General features: G+C 39.1%; 1 protein-coding gene across 1 annotated transcript in view; it reads right to left on the bottom strand.

The window, feature by feature from the left end:
- Positions 1–12,982, bottom strand: part of LOC146513847 (thyrotropin receptor-like) — a 22,369-nt gene extending 9,387 nt beyond the window's left edge. The window contains exons 1-9 of the mRNA XM_085167686.1: positions 6,703–12,982; positions 6,553–6,624; positions 3,860–3,934; positions 3,207–3,281; positions 3,016–3,090; positions 2,845–2,922; positions 1,535–1,603; positions 991–1,068; positions 618–806 (exon numbers count right to left, since the gene is read on the bottom strand). Coding sequence (XP_085023812.1) covers positions 618–806; positions 991–1,068; positions 1,535–1,603; positions 2,845–2,922; positions 3,016–3,090; positions 3,207–3,281; positions 3,860–3,934; positions 6,553–6,624; positions 6,703–6,899 — 908 coding nt within the window. The 5' untranslated portion in view covers positions 6,900–12,982. The remainder of the gene's footprint in view (positions 1–617; positions 807–990; positions 1,069–1,534; positions 1,604–2,844; positions 2,923–3,015; positions 3,091–3,206; positions 3,282–3,859; positions 3,935–6,552; positions 6,625–6,702) is intronic.

Raw genomic sequence — 12,982 nt, 5'->3', positions numbered from 1 at the left:
GTGTAAAAAGTAAAAACCCACAATGGTTTTCACTTGTCACTCTGTGATGTCAGAGTGTTGGATCTTGTCTGAGATACAGACAGTACTCGACAATAGTTTCCACCTAAAGACTAAAATAGTCTTAAAAAGTATAACATAATATGTAGTATTATAACCACATTGTGATAGCAATCGCAATAGTCAAAAAACAGCAATTAATCACAACAATATATAAACAACGCACATTGCAAGTTGTTATGACCTTATGTAGGGTTTGATGTAACAATTAGCTCACTTCTTTGTTTCTGTAAATTTATAGCAGTCATTAAGCAGGTTATATAGGACAGCATAGTGAATGTTAAGTCAGTATAAATTATATGTAATGTTTGGCTAAAGATGGAAACAGACAAAACAAAAGCTGCAATCTACAGTGCATCTTTTTTCAACTGTCAAATGTTTAAATGCTAAATTATTGCCATGTTCTAAGTAACTATTTTTTCATACACTAAAATTTTTTAGCTAGTAGCTAGTTACAGCTTTTGAGAATAACCAAGGCCTAATACTATGGACATTACAACAGAAAGGAGAAAGGAGTACACAAGTAAAAGAATAACAGGGAATATTTTCCCAAGACTTACCCTTGCCCTCTTTTCAGCATTTTAAGACCACAGCAATGGCTTGGGAAGGTCAATTCAGCGCTTTGTAAGTGAACAAAAGCTCTTAAGGGGGGCAGCATTTTTAAGGCCCATGTGTTTTTAGCTTGGAGCTTTTCAATGTTCTTCATACCTTTTGATGGTAAAGAGTGTACTTTGGTATCTGAAAGATCTCTGGATTGACAGACAAATAGTTAAGAATTAATTCATTGGGCTACAGAGCTCTCTCTCTCCCTCTCTCTCTCTCTCTGTCTTTCTCTGTCTTTATATAAAGGAAGGGTGGGAGAGAGAATAAAAGAGCGAGCGAGAGAGATATTTTTGTCAAGAACACTTTGTCTTTTGTGAATTCTGTACTCACAGGTGAGTTGGGCCTTGAATCACACCATAAAATGCAAATTCTTCTATTTGTTCTAAATCCAAATTCCTATCAAGATACCTGAATATTTGGGAAGAGATGGGGAACAAAATGACATGATAAAAACTATTTAGTTTTACCAAACCTTCAGTTTTAAAATGTATTTTTTTCTGAAAAGTGTGTTTAATAAAATGAAACTGACAAGAATAACAAAGAAATGAACTGTTGTACAATGTTTCATGTCCATTTTGAATTAAACAACAACAAGGTTGAAAACCATAATCAATGACATTAGAACATTTTAAAGTATCTGAAACAGTATACCAACAAGTACCAAAGGGGCCAACATTATTTGACCCTGCCCAGAAATTTTAGTCATTAAAATTGCTTGTTCATTTGAGGCTATAATCTACCTATGACTTATCCCATCTATCAAGCACGTTAGTAAAGTTCAGACACAAACTATATAGACAAGAAATAAATAAATACAAGATGTGAATTGAATCTTGTGTCTTATCAGTTTAGTGAATAAATCAAAAGTTCATACACTTCCTCCAGTTTGGTTCCATTGAAAGCATAGTCCTGGATCTCTTTCACACCATTGCTATTCAGCACACTAAAAAAGGGGAAGAAAACCCTGTAAATCTTAAATCTTCATAATTAAATTTGTTGTTAAACGTTAGTTCCATCTCTATGTTTCACACTGACATGTATGCCATTGGAAACAACATTAAATACATTCTGTTGTCATAATCTGCAGGGTATGCATATTGGAAAACGATTTTAAATCAAGCCATCAAGATATGACTGATGTGCAAACCTGCATCTTTAACATAAGGCGTATAACCAAAAGTATTGTATTTGGTAGAGTTCTTAAATATACTGGGCTACAATCTCTGGTCAGGTGTGGTAACTCCTCCAGTCTGCATGTTGTAATATCTTTGGGCAAGATACTGAACCCCCAGTTGTCCTTGAAACATTCATCTGAGTGGGAGTGTGTGCTGCTGTTTGACAAAACACTTAGTCATAGAAAACAATTGCTGTATGTTTGTCTGTTTGATTGGATGGAAAAAAGCTTACAGTAAAAAGTGTTCCAATTACTCATTTACTCATGAAGTCTATTTACAGTTGCTGTGACAAACGGTCCCCAGCCCTCAGTTTGAGGCGTGGGTCTGCAAAACCAAAGGGGAGGGAAAAGTCAGGAGTGTGAAGCTGGGGTTCCTCACAGAGAGCCTTCTTCACCTGTACAAATGCCACCTGGCACTGCTCCGTCCACTGGAAGGAGATCCTTCAAGGGGCTGGTCAGATCCACAAAGTTCAGGATAAACAAGTGGCAATAACCAGCCAGCCCCAAGAACTGCCCTTTTTTTTGGTCATGGGAGGCAGGCAGGATGCGATGGGTGTTGTCTTATCCATCTGAGGAACTGTTTCAAAATGGTGCCCTATGAGCGAGCTGCTACTGGGGAGAACAAATCTGCAAAACACTGTTGCAATGCAGTAACATCCACTCTCTGGGCCTCTGTGAGGTGGTCATCACAATGGAGGGAGGTGGGAATGGTTGAATTTAGCACCTCCAGCCCCAACTTATCTCTTTCCATCACTATAGCTCACCAGAGAAGCAGTTTGAGCCTCTTTCCATGCTTTGAGGAGGTTGAAGTGATAACGTATCATGGAAGGAAGGAAGGAAGGAAGGAAGGAAGGAAGGAATTTTATCCCAAACCATGACCGTCTTTCTAGACCTAACCAATAACCATATGCCAGCAAGTATGAAGAGTCCATCACCAAGCTCCATTAACATGGCAAATTAAGAAATAAAATGTGTTGCATTATTAGTCATTGACATTAAATTAAACTCACATAGTCAAAGTATTCAGAGATATTCCAGTAAAGGAATTAGCAGGTATGACTTGGATAAAAACATTCTCCACCATCTCTCTGTTAAAAAGGAGCAAACACACACACAAAGGCTTCAGTCAAATTATTAGAGAACACCGAGCAGCAGAATATTTATGACTAAATGCTACATACAATATAAAATGGTCTTGGCTGGAGTGAATATGCTGTAGCCCAGGAAAGGTGGTGAGACCTGTGTTTGTGATCCCACTGTATTAAAAGAAAGCTGAGTCAAGAACCAATAAATGTACATAACTTTTATGTTGCTTATTTGTAAAATAAACAATACAGTCATAATATAAATAAACAAATAAAATCATACTTACAGATATTTTAAATTAGGCAGATTCTTAAAAGCGTCTTGATCAATATATGACAGTGTTTTGATGCCATTTAGTTGTCTGTTGGACATGAAAACATACACAGAGGCACAAACACAAAATATTTGCATTTTTTCATGTAATGCTTTTTTGCCTAAAAATGTTTTTCAGTCTAAGATATCTCCAAAACTGTTTTAATTATAGAAACATCCATAGAAATCTTTTCACAAGTTATTTGCTGTAACACTTTCAACCTGTTATACATGTGTTTGAGTATATGAGTATCTGACAGGAAAGGGGGCTTGTCATATTGGGGCTTGTTATATAAAAATGCAAAGCTAATGACAAGGGTTTAATAGCACAGTAACCCTGTACTTGAAAGGAGAAGCTGGTGGGATTTAGGAACTGAGAAGAACCATGTAAGGATTGAATGATCTGCTGAAATAATCTGTACATTACTGTACAATTATGTTTTACATCTAACGAAGCCATCTCCAACATTTAAAAAAGCCAGGTCTTTGAAAATCATTTTGCCAGTACTACTGCAGGACAGAGGCAACATGATACAAGACTTATTTGTATTTACTGAAGCATAAATCCATTCATTTGATGATTAATTTCAATTACATGTTAAATTTTTGTGCATGAAATTTACATACATGTGTGTGACCCTGGACAGGTTGTAGAAAGAATGCGTTTCAAGATATCTTAATGTACTGTCATCAGATATGTATCTGAAAAACACACAAACAAAGTACAACTTCTGATTTGAAGATTGAGAGATTTAGAAAGAAATAGAGAGAGAAATACTGTTAATTGTCTGAACAACTTTTAAAGACAAAAATGATGGTCACTGAATCAAATTTGATATCTTCTGATAAGAACATTATTAGATACAGATCCTGGATGGATAAGAAGCACAACTATGAATAAGAATGAAAAAAAATATATATAGCTGATAATAAAGCTCTAGAAACTCACAACTCTGATGTATGGGCCGAAGCCATTTATTGACAAGACAATAAATGGCTTGTTCACCAAAACTTAAAACTCACCACTGCAGCTCTACTGCAACCTCCCAGCAACATATGAACCTTTACTTAAAATACATTACTATTCAGCTATCTTAACTAATCATAGGCTGATTTCTAAACTTCTTTTTATTTTAAACATTCTTGAAAGAACAGTTGTAAAACAGCACAGTATAATTCCCAGAAGAATGGGTTATTTGAAGAGTTTCAGTCAGGATTTAGAGTTCATCATAACACAGAAACAGCACTAGTGAAGGTTACTAATGTTCTCTGACAGTGCATCGTTTGCTTGTCCTGCTACACCTTAGTACAGCACCTGATACTCCTCACCACACAAAATTTGCTAAGTTCCAGGGGGTTCTATGCAGTAACCAGTTCAATTTAAATAAGACATGCTTTCCTTAGATAATATTATTAGATGACATACCATACATTTTCACTGCTATGCAGATGATACCAGCTTTATTTATGCATGAAGGCAGATAACAGAAACCAATTAGTTAAGTCTTAACTAATTGGTTAAGCTACAGGCTTAACCAATTAGTTGGTTGCTCCACGTTGTCAGGTACCCTGACAAAGGCTGTCAGGGTACCTGCGTCACTGACTGAAGTGTTTTGTGTCCATGTGTTTTTTGAATGTTGTTTATTCATTAATTTTTATTCTCTGTGCGACCTATGTTTCTTAGTCTAGTTTCTACCATTCTAGAGTTTATTTCTAGTTAGCTTGTCTTGTGTATTATATGGTCCGCACTATCACTGAAGAGTGATAGTGTTGACAACTTCAGACAGAAACAGGTGTATGCTTTTAATAAATTGCTTTCCTCTTTTAGTCACAGAAAATAGCTGGCTCTCCCTGAGCCTGGTTCTTCCAAAGGTTTCTTCCTGCTAAAACTGAGCTTTTCCTTCCCTCCGTGACCAAGTACGGGCTCAGGGTTTTTCTTTGATTGTTGAGATTTTTTCTCTACTGTAGTAATAAAGCAACCTGAGGCAACTGTTCTTGTGATTTGACACTGCATTAATTAAATTTAATCGAATTGAAATTAACCAATTGCATGTATTCAAATGTCTTTTATCTGATTCCGGCAAAAACTGAGGTTCGAGTTGAATGAATCTATGGTTGTATGGATGATTTTGTGTCTATTATGAATCCATAACTCAATATGTTTTAACCTAATCTTTAATGTGTGGATTTTATTAAAACTGTGATGCACTTTGTTTTCTGTTTTTTGAAATGTGCTACACAAATGAAGCTGTTATTACTAAACATGACAGCGATGTTATGAAATGAAAGACTACATTTTAGAAATGAAAATGTCCAGAAGAGCAAGGCACAACAGAAGACTAATGGGTTAGTAAGGTATTTTGAATTTAAATCAGAGTTTGCAATGTGACAAGGATGTCTCTTTTTTTGATCACAGTGGTAAGTTGTTGAACATATAACCTGTTCCACTAGATGCCATTTTTAACACATATTCGGTACAGTACTAATAACTGTGCAGTACTCTGTTTTTGGTAACTATTGTCCTTGATGTAAATATGTAAAAAAAAAAGTGTATGTTTCTGTTCTGTGTCCTGTATACTGTTTGTTTGTATATGTGTTTTTCTTGCTGCTGTTACAACCAAATTTCCCCTTGTGGGACAATTAAAGGATTATTCTATTCTATTCTATTCTATTCTATTCTATATTCTATTAAAAGGCTGTTCAAACCACAATAGCTGGTTAAGGAATACATTTCTCTGACTAGAGGACCAAAAATAAAACAAACAAGAGTAGTCCACAGGCTACATACTTTGCAAGCTCCTTCTACCAAAAGCAGAGCTCTCTGCGTTTAACCAGACCAGTGAGCTATGAATACTCTACCCCTTCTGAACCATACATTCCACCTCAATCAGCTGATGCATTAGCAACATACACTGATTTTCATTTCTGCATCAACCATCATGTCATCTATAAGACCCAGGGCAGTATATACTTCAGTTCTGCTTTAACTTTTACTGGAGGGGAAGGAAAAAAAAAGCCCGTAATGTTAATAGTTAGAATAGTTAAAAGTTTTGTTGAAAGTCTCATTTTTATTAAGCATATAGGAAACACATACTAAGAGATAACAGTGCCTTTAAGTCTCATATAAAATATAATATATAATAAGAGGTTTATTTTTATTACAATAACTGTAATTTTTGTCTTCAGTCAGTACTTGCAATAAAAGATCATGAAGGTAATTGGTTAAGCACTAGTTTACTGTCAATATTGTTTATTTATTTTGTTGAGTAGTAATCTACTAGGTTGAAAGAAAGAGGATAGTTTTGTAAAAAGTATCTTACATTTGTGAAATATTGGCCAAGTTTGCAAATGCATTCTCAGGAATGGAATACATTCTTGTCCCCAGAAGCCATCTAAAAGAGAAATTGAAGGCATTTCAGTCTAACCACAACAGTCACTGAAATCAGCGGTTAAGGACTGTGGTTACTTACACTTCCTTTGTGCTGGAATGGAAAACAGGAATAACCTCAACTCCAAAGCACGACACACTGTGGATTTCCCACTCACACTGGCAATGAGGTGGACAATACTCCAGATGAATAGTAGTCTTGACAAGGATAAAAATTAAAATAGTAATATGAAAAACAGAATTCATTGCAAAAGCAGTACTTGTGAAGACTCTGCTCATTTGAGTTTTCAAAGCTACTGGGCTGTCCTGGATTTTGGCCAATTGCAAGTGCTCCACAACTGCCCTTCAAAATAAGATTTTGAATATAATTTTCTACTTGTATAATGCAGATTATACAGTAAATATGTTAGGTATATATTTGATCAGTATTAAGAGTTTAAATCTTATTAAATCTTTTATCATCATTATTCTTTTGATACTTTTAATACTTTCATTAAACCCTAAAGGCACTTTTTTTTTTTACCTAGGCTGTTCATTTCTTATTTCATCTGAAATAAAATTAAAATAAAAACTTGCTGTCAACGGACCACTGAGGCAGGCAGAACTTATACTATTTCTAGTACTAAAGTTTATTTAGGTGTTTATTTAAAACACGAACGTGAATCAATAATCCAAACACAAGATTAGCATTATGAAAGTTCCGGTACCACAGGGTTATTCCACAGGTTCAAATCATTCCACAGAAATTTCATCATGAGCCCTGATTACCTCACCACAGCAAGGAAAGTTTCTTCAAAGGAATGCGCACAGGAAAAAAAAATGTACGTTTTGTTTTAGGGACAAGGAGTGCAAACACAGAGAAAAGGAGACAAGCTTCACTAAAGCTTCTAAAATGGAGCACATATTTCTACTTGCTGACTTTATATGGAGAATACTGCCTAACCCTACATTTGTATTATTAATTCTTTACTTACTCCAAGGCCTTTAAAGACCACTGAGGCCACTGTGGAACAAATAAAACAAGACTGTCTTTTAAACATTAATTCAATGAAATATTCGATTATAAACTACCAGATTCTCCCATGTATTAATAAATTAATAAAATTATCTATATTTGTGACTGATCAGATGCTGGTGACAGGGTGAACTCAGCATCTTGATATGCAGTTTCATACTTGAGTAACATAATCAGACTGGCAAGAAAGAGGAAGCAGAACTAAACATAATACACATGACCAATGTTCCCTGTTAGCTGCGCGCGTGCGCAATTGCGCACTGCTGGCATGGTCTCTGCGCAAAAAAAAATCTGCGTTGCGCCCAAAAAAAATCTAACCTGAATTGAAATTAAAATTAATACTTTAACAATTCTGTTTTGCAGTGTTAGTCAGTAAGTGACTGGCTGCTCCCGTATGGCATTAGAACGATGCCACCTTATCCCATAGTCCAGCCAATAATGCGATTCACATTCGTATATACGCAGATAATCAACGTCGTTGACAGGCTATGACAGTATCCTGTCACACACACCGGTGTTTTAGCTAGCAAAGCGGCGTGGCTGATGTGGAGTGAAGCCACATTAATGACAACGTTTACAACCATTGGAGATGTGAGCAGGACAGACGGAACAATTGACGGAAAAAGTGTGGACTTTATACCAGTTTTTAAATTGTGTTGATAGGCCTTGTAAAACCAAAGTTATGATAAAAATATATGCAATGTTTGGATTTCTTCCTGGATACTATCGTTGTTTATATTTACTGCGGGAAGAAACGGTAAAAACTGTGTTTTATAAGGAAAGCGCTTGAAAGCACTCTCCGCCTGTGAGCAAAAACGACAACAAAAAAACCCACCCTTTCCTATTGGTTGAAAAATGTACCATGTCGACCAATCAAAAAATGATATGGCAACATGGCATTTAGTTGTTTAGGGAGGGGGAATCTCCAAAAGTTGAATCTGTTCATCTGGACGTAGCGTTTTGTGGGAGAAATGTTTCGTCACTCATCCAAGTGACTTCTTCAGTCTCAGCTGACTGCAGGTTTCCCCAATCTTATAAACAGTACATTTGCATAATGACTGAAACCAGCCCCCTGAAGGAACAATGGGCAGTGAGGCCAGTTCCTTAATCATAATTACGCAAATTCTCATGACCATTGATCAACAACCACTGACCAAAACCCACTGATCAATGGCCATGAGTCCCATTCACAGAGAGTTGGGGAATGGCTGCAATCACAGCATTGTAAGATGGTGACAGATGTACCCTTAGGCCCTCCTCGATTCAGAGATGGTCTTTCCCTTTTCACGTAAATGGCCTCTTTGACTCTGCGCTCAAACCAGAGTTCCTCCCTGTCCAGAATGTGTACATCCTCATCATTGAAAGAGTGTCCACTGGCCTGTAGGTGTAAATAGACTGCAGAGTACTGGCCTGACGAGGTAGCTCTTCTGTGTTGTGCCATCCGCTTTGCCAGAGGTTGTTTGGTTTCCCCGATGTATAAATCCTGGCAATCCTCCTGGCACTTAACAGCGTACACTATGTTACTCTGTTTGTGTCGGGGGACCCGATCCGTGGACCAATTTTTGGCGCAGCGTGTTTTGGGGTTTAAAAGCCACAGAGACGCTCCTGATACATACGGGATCACTACAGGTTTTCGCTTGGGCAGTGGTTGTCCTTCTCTCCTGGATTGGCTGGAGCTTTCTTTAGGAGCCTTCCCAGCTTTGACAAAAGTCCAGCTGGGAAACCACATTTTTAAGATGGACAGAAAAGTTCAAAGCCGTCAGGTCCTCAGTTTAGAAAATAGAGAAAATAAGTGGAGGAGAAATGAGCAAAAGATACAGGCAAGCAGATGTGTCATTGGATCATGGCAGGTCATGTATACTGAAACAATCAGAATCAGAATACTTTATTAATCCCTAAGGAAATTATGTAGGATACAGTTGCTCCAAAAATAAATGGTAAAAATAGTAACAGTAACGTCATTTTGGTGTTAGTTAATAAACCTTTGTTAAACCCTTTACTCTGCCTCCGCCTTGGGTTTCCTGCACGTGGGTTTGATTTTTGGTGCTCGGCCTCCGGCCGTTTTGTGACACCGTTTGCATACTATGCATACTCTCTCTCTCTTTATGTATGTGTGTGTTGTCGTGGAAATTTATTAACAAAGCCTGCAGACACGATGAGCAGTTAAAACCCAACACTTTATTTCCCATGCACGAGGAGAGACGTCAGTCAGGCGGCACTGAGAGTTGTCTCTGACAATGAACAGTTCAGGTCCCTTTTAAAACACAGTCATAGAACAAAAGGCTTTTACAGTTGCAGTTCACACCTTGGTTCTAAACAGAAAACCCTCTATCACCTTTGAGACTCTCCCCCACTGTGGGCCTAAGCCTTCCTGTGTGAGCTTCCATCTCCTGGGAGACATTCACCAGGTTCTCACCGTTTGTTTCCCAGCGTGAATGAGGTGTGAACCAGACATACAAAACTAAGTAACATCAAAGCATTTCATCAAGACAATACATTAAAGAGAAATCCCACTACAATTCCCACCCTCTTGATTGCATCCCAATCACTAATACCAAGGATTTCTCTTCCTAACATTCTGTTAATTACATCAGCAATATTGCACACTCAAAAAGGTTTCACAATATGCATCATTCTTACAGTGTCAGGAAAAATAACTTCACTCATCACAATCATCCTCGCTCTCGCTATCATCAATGTAATCTTCAGCCTGCAACAGGGGAAGCTGCAATTTGGGAGACTCGCTTTCTCTTGTCAGTGCCACTGTGATTAATCTACTCAATAGGGTACGGAGGCATGGGATCAGACAGCAACCGCAGCATGTGAGAATGGCAATAAAAGTGGCTATGGACATTAGCAACAACATCACTATGGCCTTATACTTCCCAAACTGTCTGTTGAACCACCCATCTAAGGGGTTATCAATTAATAATAGTCCTCTGTCATCCTGTGTCAGATTGGCCAGTCGCTGGATGTTGTAATGGACATAGTCCATATTCTTATTTGGATTTACCCATAAGAAGATGGACTCGAACCCCCCTGCAACCTGGTTAGCCAATTTAAACTCATCAGGGACACCTCTGGGGACACCTATAGCGTCTATATAAGTTGGGGAGTTTTTAGTCAAATCAAAATCTTCCATTGTGGTCCTACGGGCCCTTCCCACATGGGTCTCTGCAGAGACGTGGGACCCTGCTAACACTATAGAGATTGAAAATGTGATGTCATTCAGGGGTAAAACCGCAAAGGATTCTGGGAACTCGTGGCAAGAGGTACTAGCGCACACAGGCTTTCAATTGAAATCAGTTACAGAGCGATAAAAAGAAACACAAAAAATGGCAAGAAGCTGTTGTATTATTAACTGCAATAGCCGGTCGCATGACAGCCACGGGAAGCCGACGGGTAAAGAGATCAGTTGTTATCGGATTACGTCGTTGAAGAGAAATTGTTCAAGTCATGTTTCCGAAGTAACAAAGAGCCGACGGATGGCCTGGATTGCAGCCATTCGAAGACTAAATATAACGTCCCAGAACACTCCAGCTCACATGTGGTACATTGACAAAAACATATACTTTTATTCACAGGATAAAACATTTTTTTTGTATCACTAATTGCACAGTAGGATTACAGCATACAATATTATTATTGTCACTGCTACATTTCTGTAACGCATACCAGAAATTATTTCCACTACTAATTAATTACCGTTGAGCTTAAAGGTCCTATTAATAAACTTTTAACGAATGTGTATTTATGAAGACGATTTGTGAGAGTGGTAAACTTACCTTTGTTCGTACGATGGTCTTTCGTTCTACACGGTGCATTTCAAGGTCCTGTACCCATCCGTTGGTAAACTGTACCTGGGCTTGTTGCAGTGACCTGAAGTTACTAAACTTGTTGTAGCATGCAATCAAATCCTGGTCTGTTCTCCCAGAACAATAAAGGGACAGGCACAGTGAACAGTGTGGGGCGGGCTGCAGAGCAGGCCACACAGTCTGTCTTGTTGTTTACACTGGCCGTGTATCTTATCCAGTCAAGCCAAGTATTTTTGTCTATGTAACCTGTCTCTACTTGCACAACATTCTCTGGGGAAGTGATATTCAGATAATTTACAAAGGGGTCCGCGAGTGGTCTGAATGTTTGCTTGGCTATGGTGGCGGTGACCTCCGTTGCATTAGCACGGGTCACACTGTGGTTTGGGCTTAATGCACGATGTAGTCTTACCTTTATTATCCCCATTGTGTCTGCATCGGCCTGATCCACTCCTATGATTAAATAATAGGAGTCTTCTTTGGAGTCGTGGCATTGTCCCGGGAAGTTTGGTCTCCTGGAAAATGGGTTCCAGAGGGCAATCATCAGCCCACTGAAGAGCATCAGGGCTACCCCAGTGATGAGCTGCTTCCTGGCTTGTTGCATCATTGCAGGTAGAGGGTAGACTGCCTACTACCTGAATGAGGTGCAGGGATTATTCTGCCCCGTTTGTCTCGTCCGGTTGTTCCTCCATTCCGGGTGGTTCTCCTCCAAACAGCTTACAGTGGCTGGCGTGGATCCAAGTAACTCGTTCTCCAACCTTCACCGCTGTTTGTGTGGTCAGTAGGACTTGGAATGGGCCCAGCTATCGCTTCGCCTTCCAGTGTCTCCTCCTGAAATCCTTCACTAACACCCAGTTCCCTGGTTTGAATGGGTGCAGGGGTCCTTCTGCTGGCCTGGGCAGGGTTGCTTTCACTGCTCTGTGTACCTGTGAGAGAGTCCTGGAGAGATTTTGACAGTACACAATCATTTAGCTGTTGCACAACTCTGTGGACATGCCTGTCCATTTCGGGGGTTCTGCCCCCACTCTGGCAGGTCGTCCATATAACACCTCATAAGGGCTGAGGTGTACTGGGGGTTTGGTCCGTGTGTACATCAGCACGAGGGGAAGTGCTTTTGGCCACGTGAGGCCAGTTTCTTCACAGCACTTCACCAGCTTGGACTTTAAGGAGCCATTCATTCTCTCCACCGCACCTCCAGATTGTGGGTGATATGCACAGTGTGTTTGCAATTTGAAACCTAGTTGCTTGCTGATTTCCTTCAATGTCTGGTTCACAAAGTGAGTGCCATTATCACTTGTGATTTTCCCTGGGATATCCCACTCTGGGGGGAGTGGGGGGACTCACAGTAGCCTTGACACAACTGAGTGAATGTGTAAGCCTTTCTCTGGAACTTAAAGGCAAACCAGAACTGGCTATCTGGGTGAACTGGAACAGAGAAGAATATGTTAGTCAGGTCAGCAACAGTAAACCACATAGCATCAGATGGGATTTGGGACAAAATGGTGTGGGGGTTTGGAACCACAGGGGCTCTGGGG

The sequence above is a fragment of the Neolamprologus multifasciatus genome, chromosome 7 (assembly GCF_963576455.1).
Source record: "Neolamprologus multifasciatus chromosome 7, fNeoMul1.2, whole genome shotgun sequence".
In the NCBI taxonomy this organism is placed as follows: Eukaryota; Metazoa; Chordata; class Actinopteri; order Cichliformes; family Cichlidae; genus Neolamprologus; species Neolamprologus multifasciatus.
This window is presented reverse-complemented; position numbering and strand designations above follow the sequence as displayed.